The sequence below is a fragment of the Fragaria vesca genome, linkage group LG5 (genome assembly GCF_000184155.1).
Source record: "Fragaria vesca subsp. vesca linkage group LG5, FraVesHawaii_1.0, whole genome shotgun sequence".
NCBI classification, from domain to species: domain Eukaryota; kingdom Viridiplantae; phylum Streptophyta; class Magnoliopsida; order Rosales; family Rosaceae; genus Fragaria; species Fragaria vesca.
This window is the reverse complement of record NC_020495.1, coordinates 25,470,325-25,494,382: the sequence shown is the minus strand read 5'-3', so window position 1 is coordinate 25,494,382 and position 24,058 is coordinate 25,470,325. Positions and strand designations below refer to the sequence as shown.

General features: G+C 37.6%; 5 protein-coding genes and 1 pseudogene across 5 annotated transcripts; 1 reads left to right on the top strand and 5 right to left on the bottom strand.

Moving 5' to 3' along the window:
• Window positions 1-232: 232 nt before the first annotated feature.
• On the bottom strand, window positions 233-1,615 carry LOC101313128 (UPF0481 protein At3g47200-like). Its single transcript, XM_004301777.1, has one exon. It carries the CDS (start codon window positions 1,613-1,615, stop codon window positions 233-235), a length of 1,383 nt encoding a protein of 460 aa, XP_004301825.1.
• Window positions 1,616-2,384: 769 nt separating this feature from the next.
• On the bottom strand, window positions 2,385-3,758 carry LOC101312840 (UPF0481 protein At3g47200-like). Its single transcript, XM_004301776.1, has one exon. The coding sequence runs from the start codon at window positions 3,756-3,758 to the stop codon at window positions 2,385-2,387; it is 1,374 nt and encodes a 457-aa protein (XP_004301824.1).
• A 905-nt stretch (window positions 3,759-4,663) lies between these two features.
• On the bottom strand, window positions 4,664-7,547 carry LOC101293594. Its single transcript, XM_004300466.1, has 10 exons — window positions 7,315-7,547; window positions 6,840-6,935; window positions 6,495-6,579; window positions 6,144-6,265; window positions 5,842-5,866; window positions 5,663-5,746; window positions 5,549-5,578; window positions 5,369-5,471; window positions 5,174-5,238; window positions 4,664-4,860 (listed from the first exon to the last, which is right to left on the bottom strand). Exons 1-9 carry the CDS (start codon window positions 7,405-7,407, stop codon window positions 5,175-5,177), a joined length of 702 nt encoding a protein of 233 aa, XP_004300514.1. The 5' UTR covers window positions 7,408-7,547; the 3' UTR covers window positions 4,664-4,860; window position 5,174.
• A 1,340-nt stretch (window positions 7,548-8,887) lies between these two features.
• Window positions 8,888-10,777, bottom strand: LOC101312549 (annotated as a pseudogene).
• Window positions 10,778-11,600: 823 nt separating this feature from the next.
• Window positions 11,601-13,527, bottom strand: LOC101293305 (G-type lectin S-receptor-like serine/threonine-protein kinase B120-like). Its single transcript, XM_004300465.1, has 5 exons — window positions 13,269-13,527; window positions 12,960-13,170; window positions 12,619-12,856; window positions 12,319-12,469; window positions 11,601-11,975 (listed from the first exon to the last, which is right to left on the bottom strand). Exons 1-5 carry the CDS (start codon window positions 13,446-13,448, stop codon window positions 11,601-11,603), a joined length of 1,155 nt encoding a protein of 384 aa, XP_004300513.1. The 5' UTR covers window positions 13,449-13,527.
• An 885-nt stretch (window positions 13,528-14,412) lies between these two features.
• On the top strand, window positions 14,413-19,805 carry LOC101293004 (AMSH-like ubiquitin thioesterase 1-like). The gene is made up of 14 exons (XM_004300464.1): window positions 14,413-14,886; window positions 15,419-15,483; window positions 15,633-15,708; window positions 15,795-15,962; window positions 16,167-16,261; window positions 16,805-16,910; window positions 16,984-17,030; window positions 17,266-17,587; window positions 17,730-17,819; window positions 17,907-17,969; window positions 18,090-18,164; window positions 18,788-18,850; window positions 19,107-19,159; window positions 19,289-19,805. Exons 1-14 carry the CDS (start codon window positions 14,770-14,772, stop codon window positions 19,461-19,463), a joined length of 1,515 nt encoding a protein of 504 aa, XP_004300512.1. The 5' UTR covers window positions 14,413-14,769; the 3' UTR covers window positions 19,464-19,805.
• The last annotated feature ends 4,253 nt before the right edge of the window (window positions 19,806-24,058 follow it).

Sequence of the window (24,058 nt, the reverse complement as noted above, 5' to 3'; positions counted from 1 at the left end):
TCTCAGTCTTTCTCCAACTTATTCCCTTGTTTAACCTCTATTAGGGACAGTCAAGGTAGAATTCTAACAGTATGAGAACGATCTGTTTTGGAATTCAATCATCTCACTGTCCATGCTATAAAATGTGTGAGCTTAACATTCATACATTAAAATGAAGCGAGGTATTATTGTTACACAATAAATCAATCGAGGATGATAGTATTGCAAAATGGTGTATGTGGTAATCAATATGTCAATTTGATCGAGGATGATAGTATTGAAAAATGGTGTATGTGGTCTGCAGTAGGGTGAGAACCAGAAGGATGAAGGCTGCAACCAAAGATATAATTTTCCATGGATTACATAAATAATCACGCTTCAATTTCTCCAGCCACTTGTTCCAGGTAATTTTGTGATACCTATTCACTTCAGCACAGAGTCTACCATAGTAGAAATGCTTGAGAACAGTGTCATTGTAAAGCTTGCTGAAAAATTGGGAAGCATCTTCAGAGTTCAACCAATTAACCATTATTCCTTTGTTACAAAGGAAATCCATGTCCTTGCTGGAGCTGATGAGGTAATTCATCAACAGGGCATAAGATGTGATCTTATGTGAGCGGCCATGATAACATTGTTCAAAGGCAATGAGGTTCCGGAACAATGGTTCAGTCAGCTCTCCGATTGCTAGTTGCGGAATCATGAAAGTGCCATCTCTGAAATCTATGCTCATTATGCTTTCAGCAGCACCCCTCGTTCTAAATTCAATGCCAGCCTCCGAGAGATTGTTCGCAGGAAGCAATTTTGACTCTGATGTAATGTGACTAGACCAAAAGACTCTGGTTGGGACAACTATTGCAGTTCTGATTAGATCAAGTATGTGTAAGATTTTGTATCTAGAATTTTGCTCGGAATAATACTTAAAATTACTGGCCAGTGATGCTTCTAAGCTGAAAAAGTTGAGCACTAGTATGGTGAGGCAAGGGTAGGGAGAATTGTGTGCGGTAAGATTACAAAAACACTCAAGAACAAACCAAGGTATCTGATTTTCTAGTAGCAAAAGATCATGGCATAAATATTGGAGCATGCAATCCATGTTCAGTATAGGGTCATTGCCGGTATCTGTTTCTTGAACACTTCCTGTAACAGAAAGCTTATTATCCGGGAAGCAAAGCTTACGAAATAGTTCTATGAGAAAACATGCATCAAGTATCATCATTTCTATGAATTCATTCTGGCTAATATGATCAAGTGGTTGTGCATAAAATCTACGTGCACGTTTTTCAAATTCGACAACATTATCAATGCCTTGGATCAAAGTTTTCAAACTTATATTCAGACGCGAGAGAAGGTTCTGTAAATACCACTGTTTCACCTCTTCCATAAGCTGAAATTGTTTTCCACCTCGATGAAAAGGTCCTATTGAAACAACATCAGGTTGATAGGCCTCTGGTTTATGTCTCCTCAGCACCTCAGGAACTCTGAAGATGCAGCATTTAGCAGACAAGGGTGAATCACTGCGTAGCATGGTGCTCATGGACTTCTCCAATGCTTCAACAATTTCTGTGCTCTTGTTGTCATCTTTTACTACAATCAAACTATCATGCTCATCACTACGTCTTTCGATGTGGTTTTCCATGACTATAATTCCTTAGTATGCTTCAATGTCCTTGTTAGTATTTATAAGACAAACTGTGCAGAAAGTTCTCACTCTTTTTATCCGCTGATGAAGTTGATGTTTTGTGGTTTTCCATGACTATAATTCCTTGTTAGTATTTATAAGACAAACTGTGCAGAAAGTTCTCACTCTTTTTATCCGCTGATGAAGTTCTCAACCATTTGTCCAACTCTTGTAGCCTTGTAGGCAACGAACAGGTGCTTGCAGCCAAAGAATGCTTTGGCTCATTGCGAAGTTGCAAAGAAAGTATTAGAAATATTAGCTACTTAGATGGCATTGGCCTTGTATAATTAATCCCATGACGAGGGTTTCATAGAATTGTTCATCTTCCTCGTGTTCCTTGGTATAGCTAGTCCTGATTCCAGCATACATATATCTCTTTATATTCGCTTACAATGTGTAGGTGATCAAATTTGCATGCACTTGTTTTTGTGTGATCCAGTCACTCCCAGCTCATTTAGGAACAGACTGTAGTGAAGCACTGAGGCATGGAACTAACATAAGTGAGAAATGGTTTCTGAGCTAAATATTCAACAAAAATGGAAAGGAAATGGGAAATGACTTCCGAAAGCTCAAGTTAGAAGCATCTCAGACGATGACAACCTAGCTACGAATAATAAAGGAACTTCACTACTCATGCAAATCCATCTTTTATTTGAAATATCAAAAGACATTGAATACATTGACAAGGAAATGAATACTACAGAGAAAACTAGTTTAACAATCATCACTAGCGAGGAGAATAGTATTGCCGAATGGTATATGTGGTCTGCAATAAGGTCAGAACCAGAAAGATGGAGGCTGCAACCAAAGAAGTGATTGCCCATGGGTTGGAGAAGTAATCTCGCTTCAACTTTTCTAGCCACTTGTTCCATGAAACAATATAATGTTTGTTCACTTCATTACACAGTCCAGTGAAGTAGAAATTGTTGAGTTTCGTATCATTGAGAAGCTTGTTGAAGAACATGGGATCATAGTGCCGGATTATACCTTTCCTACAAAGAAGATCCATATCTTTGCTGGTAGTGATGAGGCTGTTCATTATACTAACATAAGATGTCACTTTCGGAGAGCGACCCTGACAACATTGCTCAAAGGCAATGAGGTTCCTCAACAATGGTTCTGTGGACTCTATAATGGACAGTTGTGGAATAGCAAAAACACCATCTTTGAAATCCATGTCCATTATGCCACAATCAGTGCTCTCTATGAATTTAATACCTGCCTTTGAGAGAAGAGTTGCAGGAGGCAATATTAACTCTGAGCTGGTTATTAGCTCACGGTTTTTGAATCCATAAGTTGTTGCAGATCTTACCAGATCAAGTATGTGCAAAACTTCATCACCGTCATCATCATTAGTGTGACGAAGATAGAACTCCAGATTACATGCCAGTGATCGCTGTGACCTAAAGGCAACAAGCACAAGTTCATTGAGAGAATAGCTGACGTGTTTTTCCATGGTAAGACCAAATAAACACTCAAGAACAAACCAAGGTAACTGATTTTCTAGTAGCATAAGGTCTTGAAAAATATATTGGAGCATGCAATCCATGTTGAATATAGGGTCCTTGTCGATATTTAGTTCTTCAGCTGGAACTAGATCTTTCTTAATGACCTTCCTATATGACCAATAGAAATGTTTCCGAAATAGTTCTATCAGGAAGCAACCATCAATTACCATCATTTCTATGAATTCATCGTGGTTAAGGTCAAGTGGTTCTGCATAACATTCACGAGCACGTTTCTCAAACTCAGAGATATTATCAATGCCTTGGATCAATGTTTTCAAACTCATGTTCCGGAGTGAGAGAAGGTTATGTAAATACCATTGCTTCACAGCTTGAATGGGTTGAAATTGTTCACCTCTGTGGTGGAAGGGACCGATTGAGACAACATGAGGTCTATATGCCTCAGGTTTATGCCTCTGAAGCACTTTGGGGACTCTGAAAATGCACCACTTAGCAGACCATAGTGAATCAATGCGAAGCTTTGCTGCAGTGTTCAATGCCTCAACAATAGCTTTGCACTCGTAATCTTCTGTAACACTATCCGAAGTTTCAATCTCTGAACAGGTGCTTTTACTGCTTTCTATATCATTTGCCATGACTATGATTATAATATTATTTCCTGAAACTTTGAAACAAGTTGCAAAGGCATGGAATCAATTAACTAAAAGAAATTACTTGATAATCCTATAAGAAAGCAAGTAACATACAACCAAAGAATGCGCAAACATTTAAGAAACAAATAAGAACTTACTTCAGCAAGCTCAAACAGTCTGGTAGTGCAAGCAATGATCTGGCTACTAAGCTCGATTAGCTTTTTTTGTAGCAGTCATTTGAAATGGAAACATATATATGTAGAGAAATTTGTTCATCTTCATTCTTTTTCATAGATTTTTATGCAGGAACTACTACAAGGGCGCAAAAGACAGAGACCAAGACTTGAGTCACAATTGCTTGTTATTTTCATCTGACTGATGTCTGTCCGTATAATTGAGAGACGAAGACCTTGTTCTACTTTTTATGCAAAAGACAGAAACTTGGTTGTACAATCATAAGAGTCAAGTCTGTTTCTACTATTCATTTACGTCTCCACTGTCCAAATGAATTGAACTGAACTATTCTTTCACTCGTGTACATACCAAATTGGAATAACCTCGTGCACCCCACCCCCAATCGAATGATAGTCATGACCAGAAAAAAGAAAAAGAAAACCCCAAATTATTTCTTCATTGTTTTTTTACCTGCTATGATAATGTACAAAAGGGATGATCATTTAGAAGTTTGAACTTTGAAGCCAATTTCAAATTTCAAAAGCAGAGTCCAAATCATAAGGTCGTGTTTACTTGATCAGGATGGAGTGGGATTGTTAAATTTCTAATAGTAAACAGGGTCATGACTCATGGTTGTTGAAATTCAAATTTGAAAAACAGAAAAAAAAAGAAAGAAAACTTCATCAGGACTTGGCACAGAAGATTGTGGGATACTGGAGCTTGAGCACGCCCAATAAACAAAATTTGTTGTCATAAATGAGATATGTGAGCTCCATAATGTTGAAAAAAATGATTTTACAGGAGTTAAGATGATCAGAAAATCTCCTTGATAAAAATGAGAAGGTACTCCAGAGATGGTATGTCAAAGCCACAGACAAATTGGTATCAGGTCATTCCAGCGATTGAATCTTGTTCAGCACATTATTGTATCCTGCACTGATGCAGCAATAATTATTGACTAATCCACTGTAGGAATTTCATGAAATTATATGCAGGAAATTATATCACATTAAGATACAAAAGATAGAAACACAGATAAGGGAACCAATATTAAGTGGTTGATGACTAAGCAAATCACTCGCAACCAAACGGCAACTATGAGATGGATGGAAACTTCACAAATATATGACATTACAGATTCTGATTTGGAACTTCAGAGTATTGTGATGGTCACATAACAGAAGTGTACATTTGCTGTTTAGAATGACAGTGAAAGAAGGAAAGAATTATAACCCTAAACATACCTCAAGCCAAAATCACAAGACCAAGGTACATGGCTCCACAGAGAAACAAGAAAGATATTAAGCCCCTATAAGTCAAGCTTAAATAATTAGAAAATTGTAAAAGATGCAATGCTGCTTGTTACTGCAACTAAAAGTAAATACAGAAGAAGAAAGGAGTTCCTCATGCAGCAATCTCATTAACAATAAGAAGCTCACCATATGACACCCCATCCACAACCAGTACAGCAAGGACACTCTTCTGCAAACTTCTCAGCATCACTAGAATGAACTCTACGGGATATCAGATCATCATAGATATCTGTAACATTACATGATAAGTGTAAGGCATAGGGTCAACTTGAGAATCATCTAATTCATTTCTTTACGGATTCATACCATAAACCGAAAATAAGCTGTTCATTACACCTGCAATTAGACAAAATAATGATCATTATATTTCAAAAGAAAGAAAAGTAATTATAGAGGGTAAACAAGAACTCTTGCAGTTACCTATAAACAGAATAATATACCGAAGTATACGAACTTTTGTTGTTTCTTGCAGAGCCCAAATTACACCAAGGAAAAGAATGAATCCTGGTGGTAAATAGGTACACAAACAATATAAATACCGTATTGCATCCAGTGCTAGAGGTCATAAGAGATGTTTTATTGCAATGTGGTACGCATACCTATACAAAGTCCTCGAAGTGTCCACTGTACATTATCAAGCAGGGAACACAAACAGAAAAGGAGAAGGAGTTTAAATAGCAATAGAAGCAAGCTTTGAATTAAGGCAAATAATGGAATCAGCTCAGGAATATAGGATTCCGTGCTGTCATCAATCAGTTTACATGACATATTGATGCATTCAATTTGCATGCAATACAGTTTAAACGTATTGATAGTCCCAAATGCTTCATAAGTGCAGTTTAAATTGAACATGCAACAGTCAGTATCAAGTAAAAGACGTTCAGTTATCAGTAGTACTTACATTTTTAGCTATAAAGAGTGTAATAAATAGAGCAGCTAGAAAACATCCAGCGGCTATCCGTGCTGTAAGGATATTTGTAGATGCAAGAATCAAGAGCATCCCCCAAAAGGATGAACCTAGATCTGGTATGGCACATAAACAAAGAGATGAGAAAGATCAGAATTGATGAGACTTATTAGGATCCAGACTGAGTGACTGATAAAATTTAACCCAAAATTTCTAAATCACATGAAAGTTAGGCATTATGCTTGATCACATAAAGAATTGTCACATCCAATGGAGAAGTACCATAGATGCCAATCATGCCATTAACTAAAAACACAAATATTGGAAAGGAGAAAGTGAACTTACATCCAGCTGGCAGAATTAACCAGTATACACCACCACGGGTTTGTGTGGTTCCACCTTCATCTGCATGAACTTGAATCCCTTCCACCTGCAAACTAACCTATATCATTACCTGCCTTCACTAAACGTAAGTTATTCTAACTTTAACCAATTAGGAAGCCACTAATAGCTGAGAGTTCCACCTCCCCAAAATGTTCGAGTCAAGATGACTCTCCCCTTCATTACAGTGAGATTTTCAGGGTCTAGGGCTCCTAAAGCATTTACATCAATGTAGTTGCGCAATTTCAATGTGAATACTGCATACTACAAAACTTGTAATTCAAAGTGTGAAAGAATATAGCTTCTTACATGACCACATGTTAGTTTACAAGCAATGGCATGGCTAGCCTCATGAAGAAACACAGTTACAAGCTTAAACGGTCTCAGCAGTATTGTCCTCCAAAGCTACAAGAATCAACAAAACAATAACCTCCATCACTAAACAGCACAATGTATCCATCTCACTATTCTGCTTTGAGAAAATGCACAACTCATAAATCACCAAGGAAGCAATGCCAAAGATCCCAAGTCCCAAAATTTGCCAAGAACTAGAAATTAGCCTCCATAATTCGAAAGTGCTCGGCATCATAAATTTCTAAACTTTGAAAAGCTCTTGAAAAACAAAGCTGAACCCAGATCAAGCCAACAACCCAACTTCTCAAACACATCAAAACAAAAGCAAAACACACTCATCTACATCTCTACCCAAATTCAATCCAACAGAAGAACACCATTCTTATCTAATAGAGATAACAGAGAGAATGAGAGATTGACGAGCAGTTACCGCAAGTATAACAACGGTGCAGACAGAAACAGTAATGAGAAACACCACTTGCTCATGGTTACAGCAATTCTTGAGTCCCCAATTCGGCTCCATCAGAAACCCACTTTACACTTTACACACAACAAAACATTCACAAATCAAATTTTGGGTAAGTTCTAATGAATTTGAATTCAAAACTTGGAGTTCAGTCCAGAAAAGATTTGAACTTTTAGAAGGTCAGAACCAACAAGAAAGAACCTTTAACTTTGCTATTTACCACATAAAGAATTAAATTCTCGAACTTTGTTGAACCAATCAGGACATTGGTCCATGCTCTATTTACTTTAAAGACTTCTGTCTTTGCGGGATACACGGTTTCCCGTATTAACCCCTCTCAGATCCCGTCATTTTAAAATTTAGTCAACAACTTCTCCATAATTTCTCTATTATAGGAAAGCAAAAGTCAATGTTTCAAACAATTTTTCTTCTACAACTCCAACAGATTCTCTATTTTAGAGATTTCAAGATGATTCCCCAAATCCTTCTATAAAATTTGGAGAATGTTGCAGATTTGGGAAATTTGGGTTTCTCTTTCATCACATTCCCCATTTTGGAGAAAGTTTTAGGGAATCTGTTGGAGCAAAACACCTAAAATCTTCTCCAAATTGGAGAATTTTAAGAATTTAGGGAAGCTGTTGGAGATGCTCTTAGAACATAATCGGTTAATTTTCAATTGTTCTTCTTTTGTCCTGAAGCTTAATTACAATGTATGTAACTGTGATTCCTTTCAGAAAAAAGCTCTTGGATTTAAGGATTGGAATGCTCAGAAGTATCGAGTGGGTGAATCTGTTTGATTTGTTAGTGACATTAGGATAATCATACTTATTATCAGATTCATGTTTTTAACTAGGATAACCAAGCTAATCTGAGCTTACTGATAGAAGTGTTTAAAGTTAGATATTGTATGTTATGTCTAGTTAACTTACAGTTACAAGAAAATTGTTTTACTTCACAAGACTACTTTCATGAGTAGAAGTTGAGAACAGCAAGACATTGGTATTTGTACAGTGTCCTTAATAAAACTACTTCTCTCAGAAGCCTAAGTGACACCAATGTATCCCCTACCAGCAGTAGTGGTATTGTGGAACCCAACACCCTGGACGGCATCGAAACCGAGGTTTACATAGTGTGTTTGATGATCAAAATTCATGGCAGGACTATCTGCAACTTGACACAACGGGAAAATGTTGAAGCTGAGTGGTTCATATCTAAAACCAATTGGTAATAGGTGAAGTGGTCCAAACCCTTATTAACCCACATGCAAGGTCTCATATTCCTGATGTATGAGATTAATATCTCAACACGAATCTTCAAGCCTAACACGTGGATAACATTTAGGGTAATGTGGAGTTCGTGTGGCCTTTGGGCTTCACACGTTGACGTGGGTAACCCGCTCTGATACCAAGATAAAGTAGTATAGGGTTCACATCCAAAACCAATTGGCAATGGGTGGAGTGGCCTAAACCCTTATTAACCCACATGTAAGGTTTCATATTCCCGATGTGGGATTAATATCTCAACAAAAATGTATAGGTCAAGGCTTGTTGGCCAAAATGACAAGAGCAAGGTACACAGCTACACAAAGATACACAAAAGAAAAGAAGCCCCTACAAAAAGGAAACACACATTAGATGTAGAACACTAATTAGATCATTTCTGCTTGAATGTGATATGAGGCTCACCAAATGACACCCCAACCACAACCAGTACAGCAAGGACACTCCTGCAAATTTCTCAGCATCACTGGAATTGATTCTACGGGATATGGTGTCGTCGTAGATATCTGCATCGCACACATTACAATGCAAGTATGATAGGTCACCAAATCAGGAAGTAAAATTGAGGATCAGATAGCGTTTGAACTCATACCATAAACCGAAAACAAGCTGTTCATTATCCCTGTGATTGATAAAAACAAAAGATTGCCTTAACCTATTATACATCAAAAGCTACTTCGGTAATCAATAACAAGTGACTTGCAATTACCAGTAAACAGAATCACTTCGCGTAGAATACGAACAACTGTGTATACTTGGAGAAACCAAGTTAGACTAAAGAGTAATAGGAAACCTGGTGGAACAATATGTAATGGTCAAAAGGCATTCAAATTATACATATTGCATCATGAAGTAGTCATATGTCAGGGTTGGACTTGTGAAATGCGTACCTAGACAAAGGCCTCGAAGTGTCCACTGTAAATTATCAAGCAGTACAAACACAAAAGGTAAAGAATCAGTTTAGGTTTTTCAAGAAAGCGGGGATTTCCTTTGCTAAAGTGTTTTATATCTGAAACACTTTAAAGGGTGCATCCTAGCCTCAAAATGTAACTGACAGCTTTTTAATACTTACATTTTTAGCTAAGAAGAGCACAATAACTAGAGCAAAAGTAAAACACCCGGCAGCTATTTGTGTAGTAATTCCATTTGTAGATGCAAGTATCAATGTCATCCCCCAAAAGGATGAACCAAGATCTGGTGTGCCACAAAATGGATACATGAGAAAGCTTACAATTATACCAGTACTTGTTCAGATTGATTTGAGATAAGAAATCACTCAGTAAAATGCTAAAGCATTTTTGGTCTCATTGTATTCCCCAAGTGGAGAATACAGTATATTCCCCAAGTGGAGAACACAGAGGCAAGTAACTGAAAAAAAAAAAAAAAAAAAACTAAAACATGGTCAGTGATAGAATTATACATCCGGCTGGCAAAATTATCCAGTATATACCGCCACGGGTTTGTGTAACTCCACCTTCATCTGCATGGACTTGAATCCCTTCCACCTGCAAATTAATATGTATCACTGCCGGTCTTAAGTTCAGCAAAATATATATGGTAGAGCAAGCCAACCATTCATCAATGGAGAGAGCTATGAAAGTTGCATGAAAAGTATCAGAAGAAGTTCTTACCTTCCCACATGTAAGCCAACAAGCCAAAGCATGGCTCACCTCATGGAGAAACACGGTTATTAGCTTAAATGGGGTCATCACTACTGTCCTCCATAGCTACACAAAAATGATGACTGATTTCATTTACATAAATTGCACTGCAGACTTGAGTATTCTGTATTCAAAGTTAGTGAAATTCTTCTAGGCAATGTATGGCCTATGTTGCTTCTGCAGCATGGGAATAGATGCCTCTACTTTAGAACAATGTTGATAAAACACTAGCGGTATGCATAGTTACTCAGTAACACAAGAACAGTTGTAATTAGCTATCTCCTTTTCCAGGAAGCTACTGTGACAAAATTTGACCACAGTTCCAGAGTACATTTTCATACAGCGGTCTCCATAATCAATCAGAGAGAAAGAGATTACCACAAGTATAACGACCATGAAGACAGCAGTAGTGATCAAAAATCTCGTTTGGTCATGGTCGCAGCATTTCCTGAGTCCCCAATTTGGCTTCAACCCCAAATAGTCCATATCTTCTCTGCTCTTTCGAAACCCAGCACTGCAAGAACGTTTCTTTTACTTTTGGTAATTTGATTTAAAAGCATTGCAGCCATTCTATTCCATTCATTTAAATTCAAAACAGAGAAAAAGGAACTGCAGATTCATGATTTGACATTCTGAAGTGCAAGAACAATGTGTGAACTTCGTTATTCTCTTATTTATTTGTCACATATTATTGTAACATATAAAAGATTTGTGACCTTTCAAGTTTTATCGCTAAGCCAGTGAGTTTCTCCAAGGTCAATCTGATCAAATGCCTACAGAAAGTGTATGAGCAAGAAACTGGAAATCAAACATCAAACCATCGATATTTATGAGCAAGTTTTGACACCTGCACGTTGGATTGAAGCTAATGGCAGAAGCTGCAGAAGTTGTTGCCCCAAACACCAGAAGAGGGTGGTGGTTTATTAGGGTAGGAGGTTCTTCTTCAACCTCCAACTCCACCCTCTCTGGTTCTGAATCTGAACAAATATTTGGCTTCTGGGATTGTTTGATTTCAGATTCTTAATTGATTCTCATTCATGATTGCTACATTTTGGGTTTTAGATTTATGTGGATGGCCTTAATTTGAGGCTGGACCTCATAATAGTATCTTGTTTCTAAAAATATGACTAAAAAGAGCATCTATGTCATCCCTATTTCCTAGTGCAAGAAATGATCAAATTATAAAAGAATAAAATAAATTATATTATGTTAGCATAAGGACTCATAGCTGAGAGGATTAATTTACATGACATACATGGGGCTATCACAACACTTCTACATTACAAACGGAGGTCATTCATCAGATGATCTACCTACCTTCATCAATAGAAGAAATAGAAATTGAATTTCTGGAGTACTCCTCAACAAAACTACTGCCCCCGGAAGCCTTGGTACGACCAGTGAATCCACTGCTACCATTGGTATTGGTGGTTAGCGCCGAAGTAGAGGCAGTAGTCCACCGTCCTCCTCGGCCTATAAGACCAGGTTTACCTGGTCTGGGGAGAGTAAATGAATCGCTAGAAAACATGAGATGAACAGAGTTCATGTCAGGCCTATTGGCATGACTTGCCTGACAACATAAAAGCCCTAGCTGAATGCACATTGCTGCCTCATCATGATTGTACTTGGCTAGGGATGGATCAACTAATTCCATTGCCTTACCTGCTTCATACAACATCCATGTCTGCAGAAGAGAGCAAAGAACAAAGTTCATCTTGTCGTCCAACAGAAGCAACAAAAAGACACTGATTTGAGTTTAAGTTCATCAAGTACTCGTACTATAAAACGACATAAATGAACTGCATTTCAAGTCGTTACATGAAATGCAGGTGCAGATAGCCTAGTCTTGTGACTCAAGTTCGTCTTATTCTGGAACTGATTAAAATTCAAGATTCAATTCCTAAACATTAGACTCATCAATGGTGATAATGAAGGTTGGACCAACTTAAGCTTCTTATTTATACTATCAAGGGCTACTTTAAGTTGCATCAACAGTAAAATCTGTTCACAAAATTAATGCAACTTACATAACTCAAGAGGTCTGCCTTTTCTCTTTCAAGCAGCCGATCATGCGTCCTCCTACCGCTGACAATCTCTAACAACAAGACTCCATAACTGAAAACATCTGTCTTCACCGACAAATATCCATGCAATGCATATTCAGGAGCCATATAACCGCTACACATAACAAAAGAATCAAGTCACATTTCAATCTTCTTCTCTCCAAACAAAGTAGCCAAACAAAACATGGAACCATACACTAAAATATTTAAAACTTTGTAATACCATAAAGGCAAAAAACGGACTACAGAACAGAAACTACTCACTGAGTACCAGAAATCCTAAATGTATCTAGATGAGTGTCCTCCCCAGGAAACAGCCTTGCCAAGCCAAAATCCGCGATTTTCGGATTGAGCTTCTCATCCAACAATATATTACTTGCTTTAATATCCCTATGAATAATCCTCTCCGGCGCCTCCTCATGGAGGTAGAGAAGACCTCTAGCCACTCCTACTATTATCCTAAACCTCGTCATCCAATCCAGAGATGCAGATTTAGTTCGATCTGAGACAACAACAATAATGTACCACTAATTAGCTCCTTCCTCATCAACCCAATTTTGAACCAAAAAATAAATGAAAATTCCATAAACAATTTCTTGACATACCAAAAATAAAGAAATCAAGGCTCTTGTTAGGGAGGTACTCATAAACCAACATCTTCTCAGGTCCTTGCACACAACACCCCAGTAACATTACCAAATTCTTATGCTGAACTCTGAGTAACAGTTTTACCTCATTGGTAAATTCCCTCACTCCTTGCCTTGAATCCAAAGAAAGCTTCTTTACAGCTACTTCCACCCCATTTGGCAGCAAACCCTGAATTTTTAACCACAAAAAGCTCACAACTTTACTTCACAAACAACTCAAAATTACTATTCCGACATTAACCCTGATCGAACTGGGAAGTCATGTACCTTGTAAACCGGGCCGAAGCCGCCGTGGCCGAGTTTGTTGACATCGGAGAAGAAGCCGGTGGCGATTTGCAGGGCTTGTAACTCGAAGAAGAGATCAAACGATTCCAAAACGTCGTCGTCTTCTTGTGCCTGGCAGGCTTTTCCGACAAAGCAGGCACATAAACCGGAGCAGCAATCCATGAGCAGATTCCACTGGATAATTGTACTGTGTCACTCAAACGACGGCGTTCTGGAGAAAAGAGGAACTGAATTTTGGTTCACATTTGGTAGCTGCATTTATAATAATATAATAATAACAAATTTCATTGGCGGGTGACTATCCGTGTTTCTATATTTGGGAGATTAAGACATATGTATATAGGAACTTGGGTTTATTTTTCAGATGGTCAACTTTTAAAAATCACTGCTTCCTTTTTACTTTTCTCAGTCTTCTGCATGCAAATTGTAATCTTACGTGCCTTGTTTTGCTTCATGAATTTCTTCTTCACATTATGCCGTGATTAAAGTGTTGTCCTGGATTTACTGATCGCAATTTGAGAAGAGGATGTTGACTTCTGTATTCTTAGTCCTGCAACACGCGGTGTAGTTTCATCAAAAAAAGACACGCGGTGTAGTTTTAGTGTGAATTAAGGTGCTATATATCTTGCTATCGTAAAGCGATAAAATCGATGCATGTTTATACGAATTGCTAGTTTGATAACGAAATATATTGACTTCCAAATCCACGTAGGTTGAGCACATATGTGACTCTCTTTGAAACCATTCTTCAAACTAATGAGCTATATGTCTTGTTGTTCAAGTTATCAATACATTGACCACAAAGCTATTGACAAATTGTCATCGATCATGTTTTATATTTAGCAATTGTGTCTTAGTCCACCAACGTGGGTTGCTTCAATTGGTATAGGTGTGCTTGTGGTTAAGTTTTAATTGAAGTCTGATTCCCTTTGACATGAGTTTTACGTTGAATCACGCAGTATGTAAATTTCATAAGAAAATACATATTTAGGTGACAATATCATGGTAACTTTCTAGTGTTGACATTGTCGGTATGTCGTGGCGCTTACTGGCTGCGGTGTAGGATAGCCTTCATCTGGCCAAAAATAAGCATATATATTTGAGAATGTTAATTACTTCTAGCTCAACTCATAGGGGAAACTACTAACAATTTTCAGACGCAATTTCATTTACAACAAATACGGGTTAACAAGGCCCGGCCCAAATAACACGGGCCTTGTTCTTCATCCACGAGCCCATGAGCAATCATTGCGGGTGTGAATGTGACAGGCTCTCAGGGACCCTTCTCTTCCACTTTTACCCCCGTCAGATTGCCACAATTACCTCCTCGTTCTCACCGCACCTTCGCCTACCATCTCACTTTTCTCTGATCACACAAAAGCCGCCGTCGAGGACCGACCGCACCGAAGCAGCTCCGTCTCGTTCTCCGGCGTACCTGTGTCTCACCCGATCCCGGAGCATGGCGCTCGTCTAGCTAGAAAAGATGAGGTCGTCTTGCTCGGACAGAATTGACATTGCCGCCAACGCTCAGCGGCTCGATGTAGACCACCGGATTTCGCTGCGCATCTACTTCCGGATCGCCAACACTCTTCTTAAACAGGTTTCGCGGAATTTTGATTCTTCTGTGCTTTGCTTTGATCAGCTTGTTGCAAATTTGTTGAGTAATTTAGCGGAATTTGATTGTTGTAGATGAACTTGATTTGTAGTTTTATTAATGGAAATAACAGAAATTTGAGATAGGAGCACAAAAACGCATTTGATCAGTTCAAAGCTAAAGCCGAGTGCTTTCTTGCTTGGCATCATAATCTGTAGAGATAAAACTGAATTATAGTAATGAGGACCTATATTTACTGAATTATAGCTATACTGTTGGTTAGAAACTCTGAACGATAGTTGCTAGTCAATTATCTACTGTGTGGTTTACACTCGCAATGCTTGCAATCGGTGTGGAATGTAGAGTGTAGACCGGAAATGCTTTTTCTTTCGGTCTCTGGATGTCACAGCTTGTGGTTTGTTGTTAGATTGAGATATTGAGGTTCTGTTGTTTCCTAACATTCTTGCCGAGTTATATTTTGTTATCCTTCTCTTTTAGTTTGTTTTGCTTAACTCCTGAAAATGATGTTGCGTTGTAGGCTGATATATTTCGACAAGAGAGGAATATTATAGACCTTTATGTTATGCTCCTGAGGTTTTCGAGGTAAGGACCAAGAGTCTGTCAATAAGATACACAAAGGGTTTGAGGTGCTTTGATACGGGAAGTAATATATCGCAAATGTGTGTCTACGTGTTTGGGCACGTAAAAGTTAACAAAATATAACACTGAAATTATTTTGTGTTCTTCTTTAGTTTGGCCACCGAGACGATACCATTTCATCGAGACTATAGAGCATCTGTTCAAATAGAAAAAGATATTTTGAAAAAGGTAGTCTTGCTATCTCATTTTCAATATATAGTAGTTTTTATTCTTATGGTTACTGTTCAGAGTATGATTTTTGTTTTGTGCTATAGAAATTGTTGAATGCTCTCTGTGAGCTGGAGAAATTAAAGCCACTAGTGAAAGAGAAGAATGATGAGTTTAACAGGAGAAATGCATATCAAAACAATGGTTGGGGCAGTAATCATCAAATTCAAGCTCCTCCGAAGAAGCAAAATTTGATTAGTTATGACGTAAACAAGGTACTGCTATTACTTCATCATCATATTTAAACTACCTATCCAAATTTTAATGTACTCTGTTAACTGCTATTGGAATTGCTACCTCCAAATTATAGTCAAATTGTCCCAATCTGTTGTTTGCCAGTGTTAATTCCTCCTTTTGTCTATTTCCCACTGCTGCCATATGTTTCACTGACACAATGACTGCATTTCTAAATCTGATAGGCAGCGAAACCAGCTTCAAAAGTACAGGTCTATCAAAATCTAGGGACTCGACAGTTTTCATATGCCAGGCCTGTGGAGGAGCATATACGCAAATTGTAAGTATTTACGTAGGAAGAAAGGTGAATACACTATATTTGTTTCACCAAAACCACGAATCTTATGTGCTTTACTCACATTTTCAGTTTAATTTTTTTGTGAAAAGTGAGTTGATGAACTTCTTGGTACCATAACATAATATATTTTTTTCCATGTTCCAAAAGCGTTCTCACTCATGGGCTTGGTATGTGGTTTGAATGTTATTCTGTTGTACATAAGTTTGAGATGTACGGTTAGATAAGTCATCAGTATATGCCAAAGAATCTGCCTCAATATCTGAACTCTAATTGGTCTACTTTGTGCATATAATACTGCTTTCCTAAATATATGCTTGATGTACTTTTAAAAGACCTGGGCAATTTGTGTAAACTCTAATATTGATTTTGCAAGCCAACTTATCTCAAACAAAGACATGCTGCATGTGAGCTAATATGTCATGCATTTGGATCTTATATTAGTGCTGTTTTGTGTTTGCCATCTTGTTCCATATATACCTGACATGGACCAGGTAGTGACCATCCTTGATTGTTGTCCTCTTACAGATCCATAAATCTTCGACCTCCAAAGGAGGATACTCTTTCCAAACATTCAATTTTGGGTCCTAATGGGCTTTATGGAAAGTGGCAGCCACCTAGAACTGATATAGGGGTATGTTTGTTTCTGGCTATATTTGTTTTGGTTCAAGGAAGAAATATAAAATAACTTTTCTCTTAAATTGTAGGTTCGCTATCCAAGCATTGTAGACTTGACTTCTCTTGAAATCCCAAGGTCTGTCTCCTGGTTCACATAGTGAAGCTTTTTTGCCATTGTTATGTACCTTAGTTTGGATCTGAGGAAGGGAGATTCATTCTTATGTGGTTCTTATTGTTGAAATGGGTTTTCCCAAGCAAAGCATTCCAGGCTACTTACATTCCATGATATATATATAAACTTTATCTTTGTTTCTGAAGAGGTTATAACTATATATATATATATGCATCTGGTTGTTTTTCTGGGAAAACAGTCTGGAACAGTCCATTGAAGGGAAAAATACGACTGCAAGCAATTCAGAGCCTGAAAGGCCAAGTTTAGAACCCATTCGTACCCAGAGTAGTGATGATGTTCAGATTCCTAGTACTGAGGAACCTTCTCTTATTTCTTTTGAACCAATAGAACCTCCTGAACATACACAACTTATCAGACAGCCTTCTCCTCCACCTGTACTTGCTGAAGTACAAGATTTGATCCCAGCAATTTCACCCCAAGTCTCTGCGGTAGAAAGTGAATTGGAGACTCTCTCATCAGATGAATTTCTTCGTGCTGAATCTCCCCTGCAATTGCACATTGTGAGATTCGTGACAATTGTTTTTATTATTATTTTCCGTTTCATCTATCTTCTTTTTGGTATTTAGCTTTGTTAATATGTAAAATTTCTCTGATGGTGGAGTCTATAATGCTCTTTACTGATTCATTTGTTGCTCTTTGCAGTCAACAACGATGATGGACCATTTCATGAAGTTGGCAAAGTCAAATACTAAAAAGAACTTAGAAACTTGTGGGATTCTGGCTGGTTCACTTGTAAGTCTGCAGATGGTTGTCGGTTTGTTTTGTATTTAACTTTTAAGGTATAAAAATATCTAATGGTTTGATTCTTTTATTATCCAGAAAAACAGGAAGTTTTATGTTACAGCTCTCATCATACCAAAGCAAGAGGCAACAGAAAATTCTGTATGTCAGCTTTGTTTAGTCATTTCTTTCCTGAGTGATATTATATATCTTTATATATGTGTGTATTATATTATTTATTGCTTCTACATGTAACACATCAAACGTACATTTTCTTATCAGTGCCAAGCCACGCATGAAGAGGAAATATTTGAAGTTCAGGACAAGCGATCTCTCTTCCCTCTTGGCTGGATACATGTGAGTATCTTCTGTCAATCAGTGAGCTTCACTAGAAATGTACTCTTTTTTTTGGTTTGGGGGGGGGGGGGGGTCGGCATTTTCAATAAGATGGGAAGCTCATAGATGGATCATGACTGAGATATTATGATAGCAATTAGGTAATTTGCTGCTAATTAACTTTCAAAAGCTACTAGCTCTGACTGCACCAAAGAAAAGAAACTTGCTAACTTACTAGAGGCTGTATATGCTTTTATTTCTGTGAAGTTCAGGCATTGCTTTTGGGCATAATATTTATTGTTGCAAGGGAAATGTAGGTAAGTGGTTCGAAAGATAATGTACCTAAGAACATGACCAAGACTTGTTAGGAAACCAACATAAAATGGTCATGCCTTTTAGTAACACAGTGGTTATAATATGTACTTTTATGGATGACCCATATCTTCATGTGTTCCTACTAGAAACGATTATGATATAGCTACAAGAGTAACACGTGTTTATATACTTGTTTCCTATAAGATTCTCGGGATGATCTAATTGCATCTGTTTTTGTGCCTAATTTATATTATGTTTATTTCTGACACATTTTATTTATTTATTTAAATACATTATGCTGACCATTCAATGTGTTATGGAACTTTCAGACTCATCCTACACAGTCTTGTTTCATGTCGTCGATTGATGTTCACACTCATTATTCATACCAGGTCTGTGCCTTTTCTTGGTAGAAAAATATGTTGGTTTCTGAAATGATCCATTACAATTGAAACCTGTGAACCTGTTTTCACCTTTGTTTTTCCTTTTATTATAAATGTTAGTAAGAAATGAAGCTTGTAATTATCTTTTGTTTTGTTCAAGTTAATTGGCAGTAGTTCTGCAATGTAGGACCTGAACCCAAGTTGTCTTCAATCAATTCAGAACATTATTTCTACCTAGTGACACCAATGCTTATGCCTTCTTCAGATTATGTTGCCAGAGGCTGTTGCAATTGTCATGGCACCAAGAGATAGTACAAGGTATAGCTAACATTTCCTTCAATTTATGTTATTGTCTCCAGTTGCAGCCTTTGTAGTAGATTAGAAAAGTCCTCTTTGCTTGCCCTTTATTTATTTGGTAGATCATCTTGAGTGTCTTCATGTTTACAGAACTCATGGCATTTTCCGATTGACAACCCCGGGTGGCATGTCAGTCATTAGAAAGTGCCCGCAGCGTGGTTTTCATTCACATGATCAGCCACCAGATGGTGGGCCAATTTACAACACCTGTACAGATGTTTATATGAGCCCTAATCTTAAATTTGAGGTCATTGATCTTCGATAGTGATACACATGATATTCAGACGGCTAAACATTCATTGATGCAATTGTTCATATACAAACTAGTGCGAAATTGAATTTATAATCAAACTTGGCCTCGTGTGTAGTGTATTGTCTGTAAAGAATGAAATGTTTGCTAGTTGGCTGTACATTTGATTGCATATGTACCAATCTGTAGTCTTTCAGTTAAAACTAGAATGGCTTCAACGAATGAAAAAGCGGGTCTTGCATTACCCAGTATATTGTGATTCAAGGTCTTTTCAAGCACTGGATAAATATTTCCCTTGTGTAGTCTTGTATCGTGATGTTAATATGCTAGAGTGTAAACATATAATTCTTCTTAAACAGTTCTGGATCTATGTCAGTTTTTCATCAACCCCTATCTTGATTAACCTTTTTTCATGTTTTGGCCGTGGCCATAGAGACCTACAATGTACTTCATCTTTCTTTTCCAGATAGAAAAGATTCCTCACAAGTCACTTCTTCCTCTCTTCTTTCTTTTCATGCGGTACCACCACCCATATGAGTGTCGGCCCCCTTCGATAAATTTGTGTGCATCAAGACTTTGATCGCTAATCAGGCTAATATCTTAGCATCTTTCGTAACAGTTGTGGTCCAGAACTCACAAAATGAAGCACCAACTCAAGGGCAAAGGACCAGTTGCTATACTGTTGGTGACAACGGCACATATATCATGTGTACCTAATCTTTGGTTGGTTTGGTCATGCTCATGAAATATCCACTCCACCAATCACAATACAGAAGTATAAGCTTTATATCCAAAACACCTTTGGTTTTGTAACACGAAAAATTGAAATGACATGGATTATTTACGCGACGAAAAATGTTACCATTTGATAAGTTATTGTATAGGCGATGAGAAATGTTACCCCACTCGTCTATGGAAGACCCTTTCTGAAGTGCTGATTCAAGAAGATACCCAATTTGTGTCTTTGTGGGTTCCAACACATACACAGGGAGTGGTTTCCATGTTCAGCCAAGGACTAAAAGCAAAGCATTTGCAAGCTAGCTAAGCTAAGATAGAGCCTTGTGCCATTTGGGAAGGGGTGGGGATCTCATCAGTCTCTTTGTATCTCAAAAATCATCCACAAAACAAAAGGATGGAGTTAGGTCACATGGCCAGTTGCCCAAAATGGAGTATGTGTCAAATGTCTAGTACAAAGTAGGAAGAGTTGCAGTCTTTTGGGTCCATATGCTTTGCTTCCATTCCTCACTGTTGTCTGCCCATCATGTTCATGATGAAGCTCCACACACCTGCCTAATTCTAATCCTAATCCATGACCAACAAGAACAAAACCTTCATTCAGCTCCAGATTAGTTGTTAACCCTCATTCCTTTCGGTTATCCCAGAAGGTTTGATCTATGTGCTAGACAGTCATCCATAAGGCGTCGGACTAATACCTAAATCAAAATTATAAGGAAGTTGTTGGAGTTGCTCTTACCTCGCTTAATATTACATTTTTGAAAGAAAAAAAGTCTCACTGTGTACAGTGCATTCCTACCCATAATACGATCTCTTGGTTAACTACACCTTTCTGGGATATTTAATAAGTCCTTTGATTTTTATTAATGGAGTCGGAGGTCAACAATGCTGAACAAGTTACTATAAAAAAAAATACAAAAAAATCCTGGTGTTCTTAACTTCTTAGAGAGGTTCAAGAATCTGAATTTTTTTAAGGAGGAAAAAGAGGGTTTTCTTGTTTCTGGGTTTTTCTCAAATCTAACTCTTGCATCAATGAAATTTTATGAAAAGGTCAAAAACACATCCCAACAAACAAAGTTAAAGTTCCAATTATCTATTTGTTCTTTTTGAGAAGATGGATTACATGTTTCTGCAAAGACACACTACATGAATATAATTGCTGTAATACTATGCACCCAGTCAAGTGAATCATTATCCTTGTTGATCTTTCATGATAATATGATATAGGTTACAGCATCACCTCCTCATAATTCAAAGTATCTTTCCAAGTTTCAACTAACCCTACTCTTTATTCTCCATTTTTAATTATGTTTACTCAGTCATGTTTACCAAGTCTTCCTCTATACCACACACCCAAAATTATCATACCTGTCCTCTTCATATACAATCACATCATATAAAGAATCCTATCTTTAGGGGATAAAATGATGCAGTTTTAATTTAGAGATTGAAAGATACTATACTTGGATGAACTGATGAGTGTTATCACCAAAAATGCTTAAATATCAATTAACATGATTGAACAAATTTGTTCTGCCATTGTATATTACCAAACCAGTTGGTACCTGTAGTTGGAAGCATCTGTTAATTTTTTTGGTCCCCTAGATTAGATTTGGTTGGTTGGTCAGCTCTTCATTTGATGTAACCTGACATTTTGATCAATCATTAAGCTTTGCATCAGATAAAAGGATTTATATTTTGGAAATCTCTTGTCAGTACTCACAGTGCTTAAATACCTTGGAGCAATTTTCAAGTGATGCTACATTCCATCTTACAATAATATCCCAACTGAAAAGACATTCACTAACCTTGATTAAGCATTGATCAAACTTGAGGGTGAGAGCTACTGGGCTACATACAGTTGATTAGTTGAGACTAACTAGTCTCAGGTTTGACAAAATTTTGTAAATAGTAGAGGTCTATGTCTTTGGTTTAAGAAACTTTCTTAATGCATAGTTGCATATTTAAGATGCCTATCAAGGCAGAAGACAAATAAACATTTGATTATCCTAAAATCACAAAGATAAGGTATTGACTATGCTAGCAAGTAGCAACCAATAATTGTCTTCACCAAATCAGCTTGGCTGATCAGTTTGTAAAATGATGAAGAAGAACAATGCAATCCCTTTTGCTTCTGATCAAAGGGGATATCTCTAATTCAGAAAAGATCCTTTCTTTCTATATATGTAATGATGAAGTAGTTTTTCACCCTTCTGTGATCTGCTACTTTGCTGCAATTCCAAGATGCAGCTTGAAGTTAATTGTTACATTTTGATCTGCTCCAACAGGCAGAAGACATTAAAATTTAGATTGAGAAAGATATGATTAGGAGAGAAATTTCAAAATCAGAGAAAGTTCTTGCACATTGTTTACTATAGCAAAGAATTTCCTTGTAAGGACAGGAATTAGAGAAATTTTGAAAATGAAGGAAAGGATAAGTCAGTGGTTAGGATGGAAATCCCAGAAGTCTTAAAATATGGTAAGAGGGCCCATATCCTCCTCCTTTTGAAATAGACTGCCGATTATTTCCCTAATTCACCCACTCTTTGTTTCTGTCAAGTTTTGCCTTAAACTTTAACTACTACAAAGGTAGACAATTCTAAGACTTGGGCAATTTTTTCACTTTTTTGGGGTCATGTTGATATTCTTGAGTTTTACATTGTCATATATATAATATGCAATTTGCCAGCTTCAAGTTAATCCAAAGCTGTCACAGAACACTTGTTTTTTAGTCCATCTTAAATAAAAAAGGATGACATTCTGCCTTGAAATACAATATAACTGTCCCTCTTTTGTTTCTTCTCTCAACTGTATAACCTTTCCTCTGCTCCATGTCCAGAGAAAGAGGAGGACATTCAGGCTCTGATCGTCCTAGAATTACTCACTGTTCTTGAGAATTGTGCAGGAAAAGCTGCCATAAATCTTTTGTCCTCTTTGTTCCTGCACCAAAATAAATTCTAAAATCTTCTCTGTTCCTCTTCTTTGACTTTATAAGTCCAACCAAGCCTCCCAATATTCAAGCCCTCATTGTTGAAACTCAAAACTTCTATTACTCCTACTTCATTCTTCTCATCCCTTCACATTCTTCACACCATTCCAAGAACCATTCTTGATTCCAAACATTACCTCATTCAAAAGTTTCTAATTTACTTCTTCGTTTTTGATTTTATTGTAAGCTAGGCAGGTGGTTTGACCCTGAAAGATTTATCGAAGAAGATGATGTGTTCGGATACGAGTCCTCCTCGAATATCTTTTTCTCATGATCTTGGCCAAGCAGACGTTAAACCCAGAAGAGATGCTTCACTGCTGGATATGAATTGTGACTTTGAGTTCAGCATTAGCAGAAGTTTCAGGCAAGATGAGCCTTCTTCAGCAGATGAGCTTTTCTCCCATGGAGTCATCAGACCTATGCAACCCAGAGAGAGATTATCAGTTGAGGATGCACCAAAAGCCAGACACCTTTATTCTCTTCCTCCTCTTTCAAGTCAGAATCCAAAGAAAGAGACCACCAACAATGACAATTCACAGTTCATGGATGTGAACAGTACTGAAGATTTGGAACAAAACAACACAAAGCCTCAGTCCAAGTCCTTCTGGGGGTTCAAGAGAAGCAGCAGCCTCAACCAAGAGAACAAGAAAAGCCTACTTTGCTCATTACCAGAGTTCTTGAGAAGAAGCAACTCAACAGGGTCAGCCCCAAATCCAAAGAGGTCTTCAATATACAAGGAAGCTCAGGCTCAACAGAAAAGACAGTCATCATCATCATCATCAGGTTTTATGTCAAAGTCATCATCAACATCATCCTCGTCTTCTTCAAGTCAATACCGAATGCTACCGAGGCCGCCATCAAAGAAGGGTCATGGAGGATCATCGAA